The sequence below is a fragment of the Macrotis lagotis genome, chromosome X, assembly GCF_037893015.1.
Source record: "Macrotis lagotis isolate mMagLag1 chromosome X, bilby.v1.9.chrom.fasta, whole genome shotgun sequence".
In the NCBI taxonomy this organism is placed as follows: Eukaryota; Metazoa; Chordata; class Mammalia; order Peramelemorphia; family Peramelidae; genus Macrotis; species Macrotis lagotis.
In genome coordinates this window covers 27,750,482-27,773,300 of record NC_133666.1, presented here as the reverse complement: position 1 = coordinate 27,773,300, position 22,819 = coordinate 27,750,482, and the positions used below count along the sequence as shown (strand labels likewise).

At 40.2% G+C, this 22,819-nt stretch overlaps 1 protein-coding gene across 2 annotated transcripts in view; it reads left to right on the top strand.

Annotated features, from left to right (window-relative positions):
* HS6ST2 (heparan sulfate 6-O-sulfotransferase 2) overlaps positions 1-21,888 on the top strand; it is a 313,319-nt gene extending 291,431 nt beyond the window's left edge. For both annotated transcript variants that reach the window (XM_074205646.1, XM_074205645.1), the window contains one exon: positions 17,815-21,888. In XM_074205646.1, coding sequence (XP_074061747.1) covers positions 17,815-18,511 — 697 coding nt within the window. In that variant the 3' untranslated portion in view covers positions 18,512-21,888. The remainder of the gene's footprint in view (positions 1-17,814) is intronic.
* The last annotated feature ends 931 nt before the right edge of the window (positions 21,889-22,819 follow it).

The following is a 22,819-nucleotide window of genomic DNA, read 5'->3' as shown; positions in this document are numbered from 1 at the left end:
CAAGTTCACACCTGCAAATATCAACTTGGAGTTGGGAATCAATCCAGGAGAATTTCTTTAGAACCAAGTAAATGTCAGGCCCTGTGCTAGTCACTAGGCAGAATGTAGTAAACCTCAGATAGTGTGTTAAAGACAAAAATTTGCATTGTTCATGGTAACATTATTGGTACTAAAGAAAATAAGTAAGGGCGTTTTTTTTTTTTTCTGTTGAAGATGCCTTCTCATATTTCATTTGTAAACATGAGCAAGGGCTATTTCCTTCAGTCGACTTCCCCTTTCCATTTGTGCAAGGCAGTTTTCCCCCAAGCTTAATGGATGAATATTTAGCTGTTTAGGAGAAAGTTATGACCAAAACCACTGGATGGTTCTAGGGTTTGTAATTTGAGGGTTTTGTAATTATTGAGTTTCATCTTTCCAGAATAAGCAAAACACTGACCAGTCATTGATATGATTTTTGTAATCAATGTGTATATTGAATGTTTAACATTCTCACCACAATGCAGATAGATATAAGATTACCTTCTGGGGGGAAGCATTAGCAGCTTGAGGGACCTGGAAAGTTTTATGCAGAAAATGGCAGTTTTGCTAGGGCCTTGAAGGAAAACAGAGATTCTAGGCAGTGGAGGAAAGGAGAGAATTTCTGTCATGTACAGAGGTTTGAAAATGGGAGGTCGGATGTCATATGTGAAGAACAGCAGGAAAGCCAATATGACTTTTCATATGGAAGAGAGTAATGTGTACTCTAGGCTGGAAAGAGAGGGTGGTTTTAGGTTGGAAAAAGCTAAAAATGCCAAACAGAGGAGTTTGTATTTGGGATGCTGGGGAATTTTTTTTGTAGGATTGTGACATGGTCAGATCTGGGCTTTAGAAAGACCTTTGACAGGGAGTAGCTATTGTAATAGCTAAGGTGAAAGATAATACCAGTCTGTGCTAAGGGGATGTTATAGGAAAAAAGAAAAAGGAGGGATTTAAAAAACTTGGCTTTGAATTCCCTCCTTAGACACTTACTATATGACCTTGACCAAGTCACATAACCTCTATGGGATTCAATCTCACCTATAAAATGGGAATTTTAATAGTACCTCCTTCTTAGGGCTGTTGTGAAGCTCAAATCTGATACTATATGAAATATATTAAAGCTGTGTGTATGTCTTTGTGTCTGTGGGTCTGTGTGTATTTTCCATCAAGTTACAGATTGGGCTGTGGTCACTAGAGAAAAAGTCCTTTTGAAGAATGAACTCCAATCGACAGGACATTAAAATACCTGAGCATCATTTGGGTGTTTCTCAGAGCTAACTAATGTTTCCTTAAAAGATCAGGAAATTTATGTGGGATAACACACACTTTCTCCTAGTTATGCTAGCTCCCTGTGTGCAGTGAAAATGTTAGGATTGGCACAGCCATCGTCTTTTACAGATGCCTGGAATTTCCTGAATGTCAAACTCTAAATTTTTCTACTAAGCAAACTTTTCCATGGCCAAACAGATAGCCCCCATAAGGAATCAGTGTGTGCAGGCAAAATGAAATCTTTATACACTGTGTTCTGAATCAATGAGGCACTAAGATTCTTGGAAGGGTGAGTGGGCTCTGGAAAATGACAAACTACCGGCATTCCAGTTTTGCAAACCACTGCTCCGGGGAGTGGAAGCTCTTACCGCTTACTGCTCGCATTCCACAAAAAAAGAAGAAAACCAACTGGAAACCAGCTCTGGCTACTGCATTTTAATTGGGTTGCTTTGAGCATAGTCTGATTCAGAACATTTAACTGGCTCATACCCAGTAGCCCCACAAGGAAGACCAGCCCTTAGCTTCCATAGCATAGCTATGCATTGCTATTACCGAAGGATGGTGTTAAGTTGTTACAGACTCAAGAGGCAGCCTAGCATGGGGAAAAGACACCCAGGCTGGTCCACAGGAGAGCTGAGGGCTCCAAACATGTCTTTGACACTGACTCATTAACTGTGCAGCCTTGGACAGAACACTTCCATTCTCTGGGTTTCATCAGTAAAATAAGAGTCTTCGAAACCCTAGGATCTATTTCAGCTCTATGATTGGAGATTTCCATGAATATTTCTCATTGAAGAGCTTAGAAAATTGGTCTGGCCAGTTTTTCACAAACTGGTATTTGAATGTTGATTTCCTTGACCTTGCACAACCAGATCTCACTATCCACATTCTTTTGTTGTTTAGAAGCACTGCTCACAATCATTCTAGAGCTCAAAGGCTATTAAAATGGTAAAATAAATGCCAATCTTATATAACATTTGTTTCAGAGGCCTCTCCCGAACATAAAGACAGGAAAGCACAAGGGAGGGGAAGAAGGGAGGAAGGAAGGAAGGAAGGAAGGAAGGAAGGAAGGAAGGAAGGAAGGAAGGAAGGAAGGAAGGAAGGAAGAACAGATTGTAGGAGGGGAGGAAAGAGGAAAGGAAGGAAGAAAAAAGGATGGAAGAAAGGAAGGGAAGAAGGAAGCAAGACAAAAAGGAAAGATGGAAAGAAGGAAGAAAAGAGGATGGAAGGAAGGAAGAAAGGAAGAAAGGAGGATGGAAGGAAGAAAGGAAGTGAAGGAAGGAAGGAAGAAACAAGAAGGATGGAAGGAAGGACAATGGAAGGAGAAATGGAAATAAAGAAGGAAGGAAGGAGAAAAGAAAGGAAGGAAAGTGGGAAATAAAGTCAAGGAACCAGGGAGTGAGGAAAGCATTTGCTACATGCCCGTAATGTGCCAGGTTTTGCATCTGGTGATTTACAAGCATGATCTCATTTGATTCTTACAACAGCCCTGGTCAGTTGGCACTCTTATTCCCATTTTACATTTGAGAAAATGAGGCAAGACAGAGGTTGAATGACTTTCTCATGGTCACACAGCTGGTATCTAAGCCCTGAGTACATTTTAGAAACCACTTTCTTTGGTTTCTTGTTCCCACTCAAATCTTCTAAACAAGTTGACAAGATTTCCAATCCTTGAGCAGTTTGCTCAGCATAGGGCATGGGAACCACATTCACTGTCCCAGTGAACTTGGCATAGACTAGCCCCACCCTTAAATCTCTGATCTGCTATGCTCTTCTGCATAGGAGTGGTTGTTAGGATTTGGGACTCACCTGTCAAAGTTTGTCAGAAACTCTACTCTGATTACTATTACTGTCACTTCCAGTGGGCACCAGAAGTATTTATTGTTGCTTTCACTTTCTGGTTGGTACTGGTTTTCTCCAGAATCTAGCTCCTGGGAAGTTGGCCCATGGAACAACCATAAAGAGCCATAAATGATAGTATAACAAACTGTTTCATGCCTTTGGGGTCATTGTTTGCCTATCTGCCAACCTCCAATCTCACATTTCCTATTACTTTCAGACATCTTGAACTAGTGGTCCAGAAGAAATCTTAAATATGTCCAAAAAAGAACTCATGATCTTTCTGCTTAAACCCTCCCACCTTCTACCTTCCCTATTACTGTAAAGAGAAATATCCTCCTCCCAGCCCCTCAGGCTCACAGCCTAGGAGTCATCCTGGCCTCCTCACTCTGTCTCACTCACCTCCCATGTCTAAGCTGTTGCCAAGCCCTAATGATTTTACCTTTACAGCTTCTCTTGAATACACCCCCTTTTGTCTCAGATTGTCTCCATTCTTGTGCAATCCCTCATCACCTCAGCACCGAACTATTGCAGTGACAGCTGATTGGTTTCCCTGTCTCAAGTCTTTCCCCATTCCAATTCATTTTGCCAACTAAGTGAAGTGCAGGTTCGATCATGTCACCTCCTCCCCACCAGCTCAATAAACTCCAGTGACTCCCTGACTCAAATACAAAAATCCTCTGCTTGGTATTCAAAACCCTTCATAATCCAACTCCTCTACCCTTCCAGTCTTCATACACTATACTCCCCTCTGGTCTGCTGGTCTCCTAGTTCTTCCATATACATGACACTCCATCTCTCAACTCAGGCTATTTTCTCTGACTGTCCTTCCATGCCTAGAATGTTCTCCCTCCTCTCTTCTGAATACTGGCTTCCCTGACTTCCTTTTTTCCCCTATTCTTTGGTGTGGGTTGGTTTTTTTTTTTTGGTTTTTGTAAGGCAATAGGAGTAAGTGACTTACCTAAGGTCACACAATTAGGTAATTATTAAGTGTCTGAAGCTGAATTTGAACTCAGGTTCTCCTGACTCCAGGATCAATCCTCTGCACCCTGCACCATCTAGCTGCCCCTCTGACTTCAAGTCCCAACTAAACAGGAAACGTTCTTTAATTCCTCTTCATTCCAGTGCCTTCCTTCTGCTAAGTATTTTCTATTTATCCCCTAGATAAACTTTTTGCATACAGTTTTTGCATGTTTTCTTCCCCATTATGTTGTGAGCTTCTTGAGGGCAGCAACCGGCTTTGACCTTTTTTTTACATCCCTAGAGTTTAGCAGGAGCATCTGGTATGTTCTTAAGTATGGTGCTTAAGAAATAATGATTGATTGATTAAAACTTGCATATTTACCTAGCTATTTTTCCTCCTTCCTCTAGCATCTGGATGCTGTGTCTCCTACTGAAATGAACCCCTCTCACTGAATAGCTTTCCTTTCTTTCCATGTTTCTGGATTTTTCCTTGATTCCCTTAAGCCAGCTCTCTGAGCAGGATTGTTTGTTGGAGCTCTCCAGAAGGGTGGAACTGAGGCCTTCAGACAACTACTCTTTAGAATCAGGTGTCCAGCCCTTTCAGCTCTTAGAAAAATCCTCAGTTGATGATGAAAAAGGGTAAAAACATCACTTGTACAAAAATATTCATAGCAGCCCTGTATTGTGGTGGCAGAGAATTGGAAATCAAGTAAATGTCCCTCATTTGGGGAATGGCTTAGCAAACTGTGGTCTATGTATGTCATGGAACACTATTGTTCTATTAGAAACCAGGAGGGATGGGAATTCAGGGAAGCCTGGAGGGATTTGCATGAACTGATGCTGAATGAAATGAGCAGAACCAGAAAAACATTGTACACCCTAACAGCAACATGGGGGTGATGTTCAACTTTGATAGACTCGCTCATTCCATCAGTGCACCAATCAGGGACAATTTGGGGCTGTCTGCAATAGAGAATACCATCTGTATCCAGAGAAAGAACTGTGGAGTTTGAACAAAGACCAAGGACTATTCCCTTTAATTTAGGAAAAAACTGCTATCTTATTGTCTGATCTTGTTTTCTCTTATACTTTATATTTCTTCCTTAAGGATATGATTTCTCTCTCATCACACTCAACATGAAAACAAAGTAAAGACTGACATATTGCTTTCTGCGGGGGGGGGGAGTAAGATTGGGGGAAAATTGTAAAACTCAAATAAAATCTTTAATAAACACAAAAAAAGGAAAACTCCTCAGTTGCCCCATCTCTATCTCACCACTGGACCCAGATGGCATGAGGAGGAGAGGGTGAGGCTGGTGACTTTGCACAACTCTGCCTTCCTTAAACCCAATTCATTTGCAAGTCATAACATCTCCTTCCTGATTCATGGTCATCTTCAAGAACAAAGGACAAACGGAATGAAAAGATCCTGCAAAGCTTTGAATTTAATAGCTCTAGGTCCCAAAGTTAGCCTTTAAATCAGAGATTCCCAACAGGACAGTTGGAAAACTAATTGTCAAGGCATTTTTTTTCCTTCTAGGGACATGAATCTGCTTCCCTGTAGCTTGGTGTTGAGGTCTTAGTTTTAGCCCTGCCACTGATTAGCTGTGTCACACTGGGCAATTCAATTCCCTTCTTTTGGGCCTTTGTTTCTTTTTCAAATAGGAATAAGAAAACCTATCCTCCCTAGTTCATAGAAATATTGTGAAGATCATAGAGGTTACCTTGTACCCATTTCATTGTGTTTTATGTAACCTCTGTAGCAGGCATATCTTTTTCTCTGCTGTCAGAATATAAGCTCTCTAAGGGTAATGACTGACCTTTGCTCCTGTATTTCAGTGCCTAATATAGTGCCAGACAAGTAACAGGTGATTCGTAGATCCTTGTTGCTTAATTGCCAGAATGGTGAAGATGAAAGGGACCTTAGAGAATGATTAGCTCTTCATGTGATAAAGAGAAAAAGTCCCAAAGAGAGGAGGGGCCTCTGGTCCCACGTCAGGTTTTTTCTATTATACCCTCATGCCTTCTAATGGGATGCTATATATGTGAAAGTAATTTGAAAAACAGAGTATTCTAAAAAATCCAGTGCTATTTTCATTTATTCATCCTTCCTTCTCTCAACCAGTGGCATCTAAGCATTCCTTTCAGGTGCCCTTTTCTAATAAACAACCCTGAAGGGTGAGTTCTCTTTGGGAAAGAACCTTAAATCCAATTCTTCCTGGGTCACTTTCTCTGGGAAATAAACTCCCCTCCTGTGAGAAAGGACACGTTAAGGGTGTAAAGCCCTTCGGGTAACTTGGATAGTATAATTGAATTGGACTTCCCATTGACATGCTGTAAGAATGATTGATTAATGGAGGGTTCTGATGTGGTTTTTGCCTTTAAACATGTGACTGCATGTACCTTAAGCTCTAAAGTCAGGTCCTGATGTCTCTCTCAAGGACTGGGGCTTATTCCTTTCTGGTATTGGTTCTTTTCAAAAGATAATCCATTTCCAACCACCCACTTGAGGGTCTGCTTGCCTTTCCCAAAGGGTGAGCTCTACTTGGGATTTGTAATCATCTGTGGTTGTATTCATTGTTGTATTCATTAGAAGTTTTTGCTAAGCAGGAAAGGTGTTTGCCCCTTTCAGGACAATAGGATGCCACAGGATCCAGCTTGGGTCTGAAGAAGAATCTCTTCCAACCCTCCTGACAAGGAACATCCAGCTTCTGTTCAAAGATCCCCAAAGAGAGGGAGCCCTTTGCCTCCCTGGGCTTTGTTAAGGAGATCTTTTTTACATCAAGCTTAAATCAAACTTTCTGTTACTTCTACCTTTTGTTGTAGTAGAATATATTTCAAAAAATGAATGTATTTCGGCACCTACCTAGCACAGTCTCTGGTGTGTTTGTTGTTATACAGTCATTTCAATCATAGCTGCCTCTTTGTAACCCCATTTGGAGTTTTCTTGGCAGAGATATTGGAGTGGTTTGCCATTTCTTTCTCCAATTCATTTTATAGATAAAGAAACTGTAGCAACCAAGGTGAAATCACTTGCCCAGTATCACACAGCTATGTTGAACTCAGGGAACTGAGTCTTCCTGACTTCTTGCATCCTATGCGCTATGCATTGCAGCGCCACATAGGGGCTGATAATAAATGCCTAACTGGCATATAGTTAGAACTTAATAGATGCTTCTTGTTGAGTGTTATTAGTTTGAACATATAGGGCTAAAGTCAATAAATTTAATCCCTCATTCACAGTCCTTCAAATACTTGAAGCCAACTTCCATGCCCTCCATGAATTTCCTTCTTCTATTGACCTGGTTTTGAGTTCCTTTGCTATCCTGGTGACCATCTTCTTATTAGTGCCCTTCTTTAAATACTGAACTGAATACAGTTCTGACTGAAAAACAGAAATTCATCTCCTCAAAATGCTGACTGTGTGTTTCTCTGGGTATTGTTGAACTAGGCTTCCTATGTAGTAAATGCCATTAGTAGGCTTAGTCTGTTCTTTGTGTACATTTTAGATCTACTACATTTATAGCCTTCCCGTCAATCACATCAATGACTATTGGGTAGGGGAACCCACAATTGATAATAGGGTTTTTGGTTGTTCATTTTTTTTTAATTCCAAAATTGATCATTTAAGCTGTGTTGTTTGATGATTTAGGCACTAGAATAGAGTGGATAGAGTGCCAGGTCTGGAGTCAGGAGGTCCTTAGTTCAAGTCTGACCTCAGAGGCTTAGAAGCTGTGTGACTCTGGGCAAGTCTCTTCATCTCGTTCGCCTCAGTTTCTTCATCTGCACAATGATCTGGAGAAGGAAATGATCAAGTAATCACTCCATTATCTTTGCCAAGAAAACCCCAATTGGGGTCACAAAGGGTCAAACATAACTGAAAAATAACTGAGCAACAATTCAATGCTACAACTGTAATGTGCTTGGAAGGACACCAAGTGTGTCATCAGAAAGCATTTAGCACTGTGCCTGGCACACAGGAGACACTTAATAAATGTTTATTGACAGAGTATAATTGACCAAAAATGTCTGATTTTGAGCCCCAGCTCAACATCTTGTGAAAATACTTCCCTCACTGGGCCTCTGTAAACTAAAAGAACTGGATTAAATACTTCCTGAGATCTCTTCTAATCCCAGATCTGTAATCTTATTTCAAATTGGTTCATCTCATTCACTTATCTGAGCCCCAGTTTGGGCTCTATAAGTGGAATGATACTAGTTCATCTCTATAAGGGGAATAATACTAGTTCTCCTCCCCATCTTTGGCAAGGCAGTTGAGAATATGTATGAAAGGACTTGCTAAACCATAGAATCCTACATTAATGCCATTTTTGATAATTATATATAGTCTCATTCCATTTTGTTACTGTTTTTGAAATATTTATATTTCCATGCATAATGCCAAGTGTGCCTTTTGTGATCTAAATACCTTTCAAGTATTTGAAGTACCTGAGCAAACAGGATTTGCTTTGTGTTATTTGACCCCAGAGGGTGGATCTAGGAGCTGTCATAGAAGGTGGGAAGTAGATTTAGGCTTGAGGTCAGGAAAAACTTCCCAGTGATTGGGGTTACCCAAAAGTGGGATGGACTACCTAAGGGTTAGTGAGTTTCTCCTCACTGGATGCCTTCAAACAAATTCTGATTGAGATACAAGTGTTCTGCCACTCAGATAAGATACTGGCCTCATATCAACATAAAACCACAAATTAGTATTATCTACATTGTATTATGTGTGTATATATAAATAAATTATATATATATATATATATATATGATTTTTTATAAACCTGTCCCACTTACAATTTCATCTTTAGACTTTACTGAGAGTTTTCTGAGAGTTTTTCTTTCTCCTCTGTTGCTGAGAGGATTCTTTTTCACGTATGGGTTAGACAACAAGGCCCCTGTCCCTCCCAACTCCAGAATTCTGTGATTCTAATTATAGTTCTTCTGAGCAGTAGTTTTAGAGTACAAAAACCCCCCCATAACTTCCATTGTTCTAGAATTCTCCTTGACATACAAGGGCCAATGTTCACATTTCATATCATTCAGTGATTTAAAACAATATCAGTATTTGTGTAGATGAACTTGTGGCCTCAAAGAAAGCAAGCAACCTTAATTTAGCAAAAATGGAAACATTTTTTTCCCTATGCTGTTCTGGAAAAAAATAACAATCACAACCTAGATTCTCCTTATGGTTTGTCCAAAATAACCTCCCGTCATGGAGCTGTCCTTGGTTACATGGTGTGACTGTCACTAGAGCCTATTTTAGATGGCTATCCTCTTAATCTCATTTCTCTTTGAGAAATGTCTCTGATGAAAACATCGTAACATATCTTAAGGATCTAGCATGCTCTGGAGATGGGGGAAAAGGGAAGGATGTCTAGTTTCATCTTTTAGACCATGGTGGGGTTGGAAAAGTCCCTTCTGATTCTAATATTCCTATGGAATCATGGACTTCTTGGAATGATTTCCTTCTGTACATAAGAAATATGACAGACCCCCAGATTCACAGCTAAACTCCCTTTTCAACACAATTACTCTTGATTCAATTATAGTCCCTATAGGTTTATCTATTATTATTTCAATGATATGTGGAAGGTAGAGAGAGTAATGTAGCAGACTTGCAATATTAAGCCCCAGAAATATTACAAATCCACCTAAAAGAGATGTGTAATCCCTTGAAAGAATCGGATTAAACTGTCCATACAAGGAAAATCAAATAAATGAAAATGGCCTTCATCCAGACTCTGATGTACCATTAGGTGGACATCCTTTAGAACTTATCCATCAATACATATATCTGAGACAGATACTACAAATGAACAACAGAACAGGCCCAGAACTGAATAGGAAGCAGAGAGCGATGACTTTGGGAAACTGTGCAAAGTTTTTACTTAGTCCAATCTTCTTGATGGAACAAAGATCCATCTTTTTAACAACAATAGTGTTCAGGGATGGTGTATGACCGTGAGCATTGGGATACTAGCCTGTCCAAAGAATTGAAGTTGTAGATCATGAGAAGAGAAATGGAGAGGGCCATGGTAGCCATGAAGGCAATTAGAGTTAGCATTAGTATGGTCTGGGATGGTATGATACAAAAGTGATGGGATGGACACCATCAGAGAAGTGTACGCTTGGGAAAAAAGCTAAATAAGAGCAAAGGACAACTGATGGACAGTTCATATTGTCCGTTAGTATCCCTTTGATATTAGGAAAAAGCAAAGAGAGCCCCTAGCATGAGAGACTCCTTGCCACAGACTTATGGAGGGAGCATTTATACAGTGCTTTAAGGTCTGAACATGTCTTACATATGTTATCAGATCTTTATAATGGTACTGTAAGGCAGGTTCTAGTATTACACCCATTTTACAGGTGAGGAAATTGAAGTAGACAGCAGTTAAGTAACTTGCCAAAGCCACACATCTAGTAAGTGTCTGAGGCAAAATTCACGATAGTTTTTTCTGGTTCCAGGCTCAGTGCTCTATCCACCATACCATCTAGCTTCACACAGTGTTGAGATCAACCTCATTGGAAGGAATGTTCACCTCAGGGAGATTGCAGATCTTCTCAATTACTCCTTCCTTCAACTCAGATTTCTCCCCTCAAAGCCTAAGTACTCTTTTCATTAGCAGATCTGGAATTCTCTCCACTTCCCTCTCCTCCCTTCCCCTTTTGTCCCCTCCCCTTCCCTCCTCTCCTCTCCCAGGCTCTCCTGTCTTACTACTCTCTCTACTTCTAAACTCAGCTACACTGGTATTCATATGGTAGATATAGTCCAATACCCAGATTTCACTCAAAGCTTTTCAGTTTTCTTGAACTTATCAGATCTGACACTTTTCTGCCACAGTTTTTCAAAAGCCCAGGGTCCCCTACCCCAGGAATGTGGTGAAGCATCAAAAGGATTTTAATGGATGTTTATTCATTATTGATACCAGTTAACCTTAATTCTACCCGCTTGGCTTTTCTGAGTCATTTCTGTGTGATGAGAGGCTTGCTGTTTCTGATTTGGACATTATTATTAGCAAGGGAAGGAGACCTGTTCTTCCATAGTCACTTTCACAATGACATGTGCTCTCACTGTTATCTATATAATATCCAGAAAAAAATCTAAGCATAGTCCTCCCTTAATCCAGTGATATAAAGTAGAGATCTAAGAATTCTTACCACCCGTAACCCACAAACACAAAATTAAAATGTTGTTATACTGCAAGTACAATTAAAGATATGTTTATATTGACTTACAAGAATACACTTCTCCTGTCCATGTTAGGACCTTAGAGTACCCAGTTTTGTTGGCAAAACAGGCTTTGATATTTTCAAAATGGCAGGTAAATGTTTGGAACATCATTGGTATAATCATGCCAGAGCTCAGCACAGGTTTGAAGAGAGAATGGTGCTCTGGACAGAAAGGGCACAGGAAGAAACTAGTAGTAGTAGTAGTAGTAGTAGTAGTAGTAGTAGTAGTAGTAGTAGTAGTAGTAGTAGTAGTAGTAGTAGTAATTATTATAATTATAATAATAGCTAGCCTCGATATAGCTCCTATAATGCAGCAGACACTGCTAAGTGCTTTACAGATTGTCTCATTTGACCCTCATAGCAACCCTGGGAGGTAGGTGCTGTTATTATCCCCATTTTACAGATGGGGAAATTGAGGCTATAGAGGTTCAATGACTTGCCTGAGGTTATACAACTAGGAAGTGTATGATGAGACAGGATTTGAATTTGTCTTCCTGACTTTAGGCCCAGTGCTTCATCCATTGCTTCACTCTCTCCACTCAACTGCTTTTAGCTAAAAGTTAGGAGCTCAAGGGAACCAATCAGCCTTCATATCTGTCCCAAACTTACCTGAATTTCTTTTTTATTGTCCTTCTTCATTCCATTATGAATAAATACCCTTTTCCCTTCTTTCCAGTGACTCCCACCCTCCCATAGACCACCCTTTCTTATAATAAATAAGTATAGTCAAGCCAAAGAAAACAGCTGGGGCTCTTCTGAAAGTTGTCTCCCAGAATCTCCAAAAGACTTCAGCCCTGGAAGGAGAGGCCTTGCTCTTAGGGAGGGTGGGGTGGGGTGACTGTGCTCTTTGTACCTGCTAGTAGTCACACCGGAAGAATTTGTTCTAGTGGCCCCTCCCATGGCCCAGCACTAGTTCATCCAGATTCTCCCAGCTCTTCACTATGCAGTGCCTATGGGCTCCTGGGAGACAAGCCAGCCTTCCCTGCAGACCTTCAATTCTCCTCTTCAGAGGTGGGCACTTGCAGTTCCTAGCTAACAGGTTCTTTCCAGAGGCTTTTAATATCCTGTCCTAGGGCATGGAAAATGGGAAAAGCAAGCCATCCACCACCACCCCATTTCTTTGCAGCTAGTCTGATTGGTTTCTCAGTTGTTGACTTTTGACTTGGAGGCAAGTCATTTCCCCTCTCTAGGCCTCAGTTTTGTCATCTATAAAAAAAAGCAGGGGGTCACATTAGATTAGGGGTTAGAAATCATATAAGGGAAAAGAACAGTTTGGGGTTGTGTCCTTAGAGTATAACTTTTTGAAGAACTTCATTTGGCATATGTGTCTGTGTGTGTGTGTGTGTGTGTGTGTGTGTATACATCATATATAAAGCAACAGTAGTAATGTAGGAAAAACCTTGAATTTGCAACCTCAGTTTCTTTATCTGAAACATGGGTAAAATCACCGTAATGCCTTCCTCACATTGTGGTTGTAAAGTCACATGAGATCCAGGCCTCATTATTCTAGCCATCCCAGTTGACATCCTTGGAGTGAATAACTTTCCCATATCTAATCAGTCTCTGAGTCTTGGGGAGGAGCTGCATAACCCTTCCAGAGAATGTGATCAGAGAAAGAAAAGACCCAGTGGACGAAGAATGGTTATTGCTCAGATTATAAAATGTATTGTGATGGGTAGCACATAGTGCTTACCCAACAGTTCGTAGATCTGGGACAGACAGCACAGATGTGCAGTGAGCTGGACCTAGAATGAAACATGAAGAAAGGGGAATAATGACTGTACTGCCTTCAGGAAGTTGACAAGCTCCTTCCATGACTCCCCATCTTCTCTCACAAATAAAGATCCACCTTTTGAATAGCAAATTTTTTGCCCAGTATTGTTATGTGACCAGGAGATAAGGAACAGAAGCTTATGAAGAATTGAAAATAAATTAGAAAGGGGTGAGTGTGTGTGTGTGTGTGTGTGTGTGTGTGTGCGTGCACGCGCACATGTGCGCTTTGGGAAGGAGAAGGCGTTTTCATGCAGGCCATACCAGATGTCCAATGTAGAACTTTGAAAAATAAATGTAAATGGTATTGCCAGGGAGATATGACATAGGAAGAAAAGATGCTCTGGTCATGTGACAATGGTGAGAAATGACAGATGGATATAACCAGAATACTCCACTTATATTATGATGTCAGGAAAAGTTGAGGAAGACGTCCAGGCCATTGAGTGAGCTCTCTCTGGTGAAATTATAGGATCATATGGACAGGAATCACTCAGGTAGGGCAGGTATGGATGATGGGTCATGATCTAAGTAAATCATTGGAATGAACATTCGGATTAAATTGTTAAGATCCTAGATCCATTCAGACATTTCAGTATGGTTTGTATTTGCTAGTCTGTAAACAACACAGCTTGTGTTGTGTTGTGTTACTTATCCCAATAGAGTCAGACATGGAGGCAGATCCTACTCTTGAGGGGCTGTCAATGTAATGGGAAGATGACATAAAAAGAACCTGAAAAACTGAGGGGAGACATCAAGGGGAGAGGGTTGAAGAAGTCTTGAAATCTGGATGGAAAATGATGACCAAGGATAATTCCCTGGGTGCCCTTCTTAAATAATAGAGGATCTGGGAGAAAGGAGGGGCCTAAGTGCAGCTAGGTGATGCAATGGATAGAGCAACAAGCCTGGAGTCAGGAGGACCTGAGTTCAAATGCAGCCTAAGACCCTTAATAATTGCCTGGCTGTGTGACTTTGGGCAAGTCACTCAACCCCATTGCCTTAAATAAATAAAGTTAATTTTAAAAAAGAACAAAGAACAAACATCAAAAAAAGAAAGGAGTGGCCTAAGGGCTGAGAGATAAGATATGAATTTCCAGGTTGATTTCATCCTACAGATTGATCAGTTTCTATAGAGGATGAAATCCACAAAAGTAGCTGGGTTGGAAGTGATGAGAATTCCCTGGTTTCCCTTCTTCCATGGTAAAAGATCTGAGAGGGGCCCTAGACTTACTACTTATTGGCTTACCTTGGATAAGTCACTTTTCTCTCTGGCCTCAATTGCTTCCTTTGTAATAGAAGAGAATTAGGCTAGATGATCTCTCAGTTCTTTTCAGGATGCTATGTTCCTATTATTGTTTCATTTCTTTCTTTATTCCTTTCTACCTATGAGTTCTAGGCCCATGTCTTGATCTCTAAAACCAGGATAACTGGTACCACTTCCATCATAGGGAAACAGATTGAAACATGGATCAAAGGGATCAGATTTGTTGGCGAGCTAGAAAACATTTTATAAATGTCAGCTACTGTTAGTAATTCTTTTCCATCATTGCCAGAAATTTTGCAACAACTCTAGCTATACTGATTTATGTTTCCATTATTTTATTTAAGTTATATGACTTAATACAATAGGATAAAACCTCCAAATCATATTGTCTCAGGAGACCCTTATTATAAATGCATGCATGGCCTGGGAATTGAAGCTAGATCCCAGAAGAAACACCTGAGGTTTCTGTTATTCCATTAATATGATGTGTTGAGATTAGCTTTGTTGCCATCTTAGAAGTCCGAAAGAACATGACCCTCTGATCAAGTATGGGGCAAGAGGGAAGAGGGCTAGTAGGAAGAAATCATGGTAGTAGCAATCCCTGAAGAGGAGGTTAGTGCATCTGAATGTGGGCAATGAGTAAGAGGATCCCAGCAGAATATTCCAGCAGGGGCTCTTCTTTGGACAGTTGGAGAGGGTAAGGGGAAGAGAGGAAGGACAGTGATGAAGAGACCTCAGTTTGAGTTATACTGGCCCCAAAGACTGGCAATATGAATTAATGATAATTCATGGTATATAAGGACCAGGTACTCAACCCATTTGTGGGTTAATGAAATGAGTTTTCAAACAAATGAATGAATGAATGAATAAATGAAATAAATGAATGAATGAAGTGTATATGCCTCGAACCCTTGCCACTCCATAGCTCCAAATTGCTAATCCCATGGGAAAACTTGGTCATTGAGGTACCCTCCTAGTGAGACAATTTTTAAGTGTATGCCTTTGAAATATTCTAGAGTAAAATCTAGAGTATTTTCTTTTTCTTTTTCTGGTTTTTTACAAGACAATAGGGTTAAGTGACTTGCCCAAGGTCACACAGCTAGGCAATTATTGAGTGTCTGAGGCTGATCTGAACTCAGGTACTCTTGACTCCAGGGCAGGTGCTCTATCCACTGTGCCACCTAGCTGCCCCTTAGAGTATTATCAAGAGATATTTTAGGCTCTGTTTCATATCCCTGACTTTATGCTCATATCACTTCACCCTACAGAAAAGCATTTTTTTGAATTGCACAGCATTCCCTAAGTGTGCCAAGCCTAAATGGCCGTTTTTGACCCAGCACCCTCTTCAAGAATAGGGTAAGGAAACAGTTTCCTGTAGTTATGGGCAGGCTCCTGTGGAACAATGACATCTAGTGGCTCTTCTTGGTAAAACATATCCAGGAAAACGTGCTTCTTGCTGTCACAACAGTGCTGCGGAGGGGGGGGGCGGGGGGGGGAATCTGCCCCTGGATAGACACGTGGAAGGAGGGCAGGAAACCTTCCACGGCATTCCAGACTGCCATAGAGCCAAATGGGTAAAGATGCTTAACAAAATAGTCTTTGAATATATCTGTTTTAAGAATCCATTAGATTAAATTTCCCCTAGTCTATCTAACTTCTAGATCTGGCAGTTATGGAAAGGTTCATGTTTTCTTTTCTTCTCCCCCCCCCCACAGAACTGATATAGTTGGAAAGCTTATTTACCTATTTTAAAGTGTTTAAATAGATTTTAAAATAATTGAATATTTATAGTTATTTTTAATATTTGTTAACCTTATTTAATATTCATTAGCTAGAATTATCTCTACCTGTTCCTATAGATTAAACATATGTGTATGAATATCCTGGACAAGTCATTTCTCTCTGAGCTTTATTTTCCTATGCATTGGCCTGCGTGGTTTCTAATGTGTCTAATCTATCATTCAGAATTCTAAGCTACAAGTACATTTCAGCAAATTACTCTTCATCATCATCATCATCCCCAGGGTCTGCAAATTGTAGTATAGTCTAGAATTTTGCATCTCTTCCTGGCCCCTTCTTTGCCCATAAGATATCTCATTCTCAGAGTTTTTACTGCATTACTATCTCCCTTAGTCTTGTACTGGTTCCTGAGTGGGCAATTAGGCGGCACAGCGGATAGAACAATGGCCTTGGAGTCAGGAGGATGGGAGTTTGAATCTGGTCTCAGATTCATGACCTAACTAGCTGTGTGAAATTGGGCAAGTCACTTAACCCTGACTGCCTCACATTCAGGACCATCTCCAGTCATCCTGATTCCTATCTGGTCACTGAACCCAGATGACTCTGGAGGAGAAAGTGAGACTGGTGACTTAGCACAGCCCCGCCTCACTGAAATCCAATTCATGTGGCTGTCATGACATCACTTCCCTGATGTGGTCTTCTTTGAGAACAGACCAAAAAAACATTAAAAAAAAACACTGGTACCTGAGCGATGCAAGGCAAAGCAAGGCATGTTCAGGGAGGAAAAATAAGTCAGTTTCTTTAAATGCCTGGATATTCAATTCAGCAATTCAGTTTATTAAGCATAATAGATTAAAGATAATAGATTGAAAATAGGGGGTCCAGATACTTAGCTTTGCCCACTCTGGAAACCTCTCCTTTCAATCCTTATCTCAAGTTCCTATAACAGCTAGCTGGAAGTGGAGGTCCTTGTCTTGCCTCAGTATTATTTGGTAAATTGCAAATGGCCCTTCGGAGTGATTCTGCCTCAGACACGTATTGGTGTGGCCTTGGGCAAGTCCCTTCACCTCCACAGGCCTTAGTTTCCTCTTCTGGGAAGTGAGAGAGAGAGTTGAACAATATGACCATTTCAGCTCTAAAACTATGTTCCTGTGATCCTATGGAGTTAGGTATGGAAATAGAATGGCTTGGAGAATGGAGGACAGGCAGGAAGGAGAGGAATAAAAAACATAATGTTAGAGTTATTGCATGCTACAACAGGAAAAAAATCTGGAATTTAAATCAAAGGATCCATGTTTGAATCCTGACTTTTCTAGCTTACATGTGTGAACTTGGGCAATCCACTTAACACCAAACCTCAGTTTCTTCATCTATAAGATAGCTTGTTTGGACTTGACCTCTGAGGTCTCTTTTTTTTTAGGTTTTTTGCAAGTCAAATGGAATTAAATGGCTTGCCCAAGGCCACACAGCTAGGTAATTATTAAGTGTCTGAGGTCGGATCTGAACTCAGGTACTCCTGATTCCAGGGCCAGTGCTCTTTCCACTGCACCACCTAGCCACCCCCTGAGGTCTCTTGTTTGAAATCTGTGAATCTATTTCAGAAACACAGAAAGATACCAGTTTCTGGAAAAATATTCTCTTTTCAGTCACTGGGTTTTGATTTGCATGTCTACATTGCACTATCCCTGTTAATCTGCTTTCTGCTTTTTTTGTAGGAACTTTTACTATATCACCATCCTTCGTGACCCCGTGTCCCGGTATTTGAGTGAATGGAGACACGTTCAGAGAGGAGCAACATGGAAAGCCTCTTTGCATGTCTGTGATGGAAGGTCTCCGACCATTGAAGAGCTCCCCAGCTGTTACACAGGAGATGACTGGTCTGGTTGTTCCCTTAAGGAGTTTATGGACTGTCCCTACAATTTAGCCAATAATCGCCAGGTCCGCATGCTTTCTGATCTGAGTCTGGTCGGCTGTTACAATCTGTCTGTGATGCCGGAAGAGCAGAGGAACAAGGTCCTTCTAGACAGCGCCAAAGAGAACCTAAAATGCATGGCTTTCTTTGGGCTGACCGAGTTTCAAAGGAAGACTCAGTATCTATTTGAGAAAACCTTCAACATGAACTTCATCTCACCCTTTACACAGTATAACAACACAAGAGCTTCCAGTGTGGAAATAGATCAGCAGACTCAAAAGCGGATTGAAGCCCTCAACTTTTTAGACATGGAATTGTATGAGTATGCGAAAGACCTTTTCCTGCAAAGGTATCAGTTTACAAGACAGAAGGATCATCAGGAAGCCCGGAGGAAGCGCCAAGAGCAACGGAAAATTCTGAAGACCAGGCATGCTCACAAGCGCGATCAAACTGACAATGCGACTACTGATTATGTAGAAGATGTCGAAAAATGGCGATAATTGAGAATGGAAACTTCCTCATCTTGAACCCCAAAGTACCAACAAAGAACAAAATGAATTTGAGAAAGTGAAACACTCCAAATGTATTCTTCTTCCCTAAATGAGGAAGCAAAAACCGTTCAAATGTTGCCTCTGCAGATGCCTTTCAATTTCATGTTATACCATGCGTGGGTAAAACAATCTTAATGTGTAATTAAATTTTGGACTACTTATGAAATCGAAATGCCAAACCAGGCACACTAGAAATTGATGCTTAGATATTGCAAGGAGTCCTTAAATTAGTTATGGATACAAAATGAAAAGACAAAATGTGACCCTTTAACTTATGCCTAAGAATTGGTATTTAAATTATTCATGATGCAACTCAATCTTGGATGCAAATATCTTTCCAGTGATAAGCACGAACGTAAGAACAGAATAAATAAATAAAAAGGAACATATTTTTTATTTTCTTCTGAAATTTTTAAAAACACTATTTGAATAAAACGCCAACTACAAGTAATGTGTGCCAAACTAAAAAAAAAAAAAACAATCCAAAATTTCTCTAAAAGATGATAAATTGACAGATATCGATATTGGCTTTTAAAATCAAAAGAAGAAAAGTCACATGCTTTGTTACATAAAGAATTATTCAAAATGTCCAAATGTTTCTACCCACAGCTATTAAAGACTTTAAAACTGGATGTCTCTCATACTAAAAAAAAAAAAAAAAAAAAAAAAAAAAAAAAAAAAAAAAAAGGAAGAAAGAAAGAAAAGCAACAACATCAAAACAAATGCCATTTTGTTGAATTGAACACCGCTATAAAGAACCGAAGGCCAGCATTTTTAGGGCACTGTAATTTCAAGCATTCTGTAACGGTTTGAATCCCACTCCCCATTCAGGAAAGGTTTCTTCAAATTATACTCATTTTTACCTGACCAACTGTCCTCCTTCCATGTTAAATACAAGCTACTGCCTGTGGTTCAAGATACCAGATTCCAACCAGGACTTTCATTTGATGAAATGATCATATTGCTGTGTATATAGTGCTGCTCTTCTCTCCAAGCCCGTGAATAGGGATCAGTCCAGAACAGTGGCTGACATTTTTCGTCATCAGATGGAAATGAATCAAAATTTGATGCATTATCTTTTCAGTGCATTTTACTGTAACGTGTTCAGTTGGGATGGTTATTTCTTGAGTGTTAGTTTTGCAAATTAATAGGGTCCTGGCATCAGAGCACTGTGTCGATCATTTAAGGAGCAGCTTAGCTGAGTTTGAAGAGATTCATCCCTTGGCCACCAGGAAATGTTTTTTTTTTCCTCCACAGAAACCTACTAAGATGGACTGTTAAGAAGTCATGGGAGGCCTATGATCTGCGGTGGTAAAGGAGATGCAGCACTGATGATATCATGGATCCTTGAAGTGAAATCATCCTTTTTTGCAGTCACAGATCATGATAATCATAAAACTATAAGATGTTTTCATGTGTGTGTGTGCAGATCTATACTTATACAGTAGCATGAAAAACTACCTTCGGTACTTTGAGCAACCTGAAAGAATTGTTCTGCAGCTGAGCTTAGAGTAAATACCAATCACAATTCTTGGAGAACACACAACTAGAGAAAAATGATTGAATGGTAGACATCTCCATGCAAGGGAAAAAAAGGAAGATATTGGTGTGAATTGAGTGAGGTCCTAAGTTTTCCATATCAAGTATTTGTAATTACTGAATTTCCCCCTTTTCATGCTTTGTTATACTTTTAAGGACTTATGCTGGCTGACTAACCCTCTTGTCATTGTTATTGGAGAGTAATAGAAGGAGTCTAGAAATGATAACTATTTTCAATGGATTTCATACTCATGGGGAGGACGTGACTAGAAGGTAATAAGACTGAGGATTTAACAAACAGATTAGAACCTCTGAATGAATATTGTTCTTCAGATAAGGCCCCTTTGAAAGGGGTGTATTCCCTGACTCCAAAGAGGCTTGCCAGCACTCACAGCTTTGTTTTAGATCGCTTCCATGGCAGCAAATCATTTGTCTTTGGAGAGTGGAGTTAATTTTTGGAAACAACCAAAAGTCATTGACAATCAAGTCTAGGGAATAAGACAAATGATCATACTGGGGAAGAATGATTTCAACCCCGCCAAAAAAGTGTGACTCTAAAGCAGTGAGGTGGACTTTCTCTTTCTAACAGCAGTTCCCAAAGAGAAATCCCATAAATAGGCTCAGCACTGATTGCTACACATGTGTAGCTTTTCAAGGGAACTGCTTACAAGAGGGCAACACTCACTTGATGCTAGGTGTGGAGTGAAAACAGCCCTGGATTTGTAATAAAAATGCCTGGATTCAAATTCCAGCCCAATTTCCTAGCTATGGGAGGTGGTGAGGTATTGAGGACAGATCACTGACTCCTGGGTCAGAGGGATCAAATCCCACCTCTGATGCCTACTACCTGTGTGACCTTGGGCAAGTCACTTAACCTCCCTGGGCCTCAATTTTCTCATCTGTAAAACAAAGAGATTGAGTGAGACGACTTCTGAGTCTCTTCTAGCTCAAGATCTATGATCCTATGATCATATGATCTGGGAACCTTTCCTTCTCTGGGCCTCAGTTTCCCCCTCTATAAAATAAAGGGGGTTGGATGAGATTAACTCTGAGGTCAATTCCAACTTTATATCATTTGACTCATTTGGTTGTGTAAGTTTGAGTCTATTTATTTCCATCAGTCTTGTTATGTTCTGGTCACCATGCGTCCACTTCTTGCTTGCGCTATCTGTTTTCATCTGTGATATTCTGTCAAAAAATTGGACAAGAAGCAGAAAATGGGCTTTAAACTTCCTTTCTATTGCTTTGTGCTCGTGTCAGCATAGCTAAAAGGCTCTATTATGTGTGATGTAGTATTCCAGTCCCAGGATGCTGAGAACTGAGCAACGGGAAGAGTGAACCAAAATGAAACCCACTCGAAAGTCAAAGGAAGATGTTCAACGGATAGAGCAAACATCACTTCCTTTATGGTGAGGATTTTCCCATGAAGATTCTTTGTGCCAGGATGGTGACATCTTACCTGTGTTGGAGTCCTTCTTGAAAATGAAAATGTTTGCTTTGGAAAATGAAAAGCAAAGTCATAAATGGGACAAAACTTGAGCCTGTTGCTAAGGATGTGTATTGTGTTAATGCTGTGGTGTGCATGGTTTATAACGATTTGATATGTTTTCTTTGTCTAGCCTGTTTATTGTATATATGGGGATGTCTGAATATAAGGATACAGGTTTGTCATCATCATAGAGATCCTCTTGGTTTTCCTTGTAGACATCCATCCAGTTATGTAGATTTACAAACCATTCCAATGATTTTGATTGTGTAACGTAATACTAGAAGTAAAATAAAATTTAACTGCAGTCTTTGACATCATCATTTCAGGACTTTGCAGTCACTAAAACTGACACCACAAAGTATCAGACTTCTCTGACGGAATGCCATTTTTCCAACTATCTAGCAAGATACCATCTTTATCCTCATAGTCTCAGGTCCATTGGGATGGGAATCTGAGGAAATTGAAGTTCAGTGAGGGGAACATCCCCAGACTTGTGATTTCATTGATAAGGAAAGCTTCTGGTTCATGCTACTAATGGAGATGACTAATTTGCCTATTAATTGTAGTCCTAAAGGGTTGCTTAGAACCCAAAGAAATTAAATAACTCACTCGGGGTCACATAGCATCACACAGTTAATATGAGTCAGAGGCAGATTTTCCTGACCCTGAAACCAGCTTTTTAAGCTTTTCCATCATCCTTCCCTCCCTCTCCCTTTCCCCTCCCATCATAATGCATTACATTCCTGTAGTGCTTTGCCAAGCAGATTTCATATGATATTCAATCATATTTCATACAGTCCCTGGGTTCAAATACAGTCCCTTCTACTTATTCAAGTAAATCACTTGAATAAATCATTGCCCTCGGTTTCCTCATCTTTAAGTTGCAGGTATTGGAGCAGATGATCTGAAATCTAGTCCTCCAAAATATTGTTCTTGTATTACAGATGAGGACACTGGTTCAAAGTAATCAAATGACTTACCTAGGTCACACCTCTTAAGTGTCAAGGAAAGGATTAAAACCTGGGTCCAAGTCCATTGCTCTTTCCTTTGTACCACACTGCCTCTGGGTACAGAAGTGGTAGATCATTCTCTCCCTCATCAGCTATGCCTCCTTTAACTCTTTTATGTCCTCAGACATACCATTTCATCTTACTGGTTAATAGATCTGCCTCTGGCTGTGAAAGGTAGAGTTTATCCAGAGTAGCCAGTTCAAAAATCCTCTTTCCTAT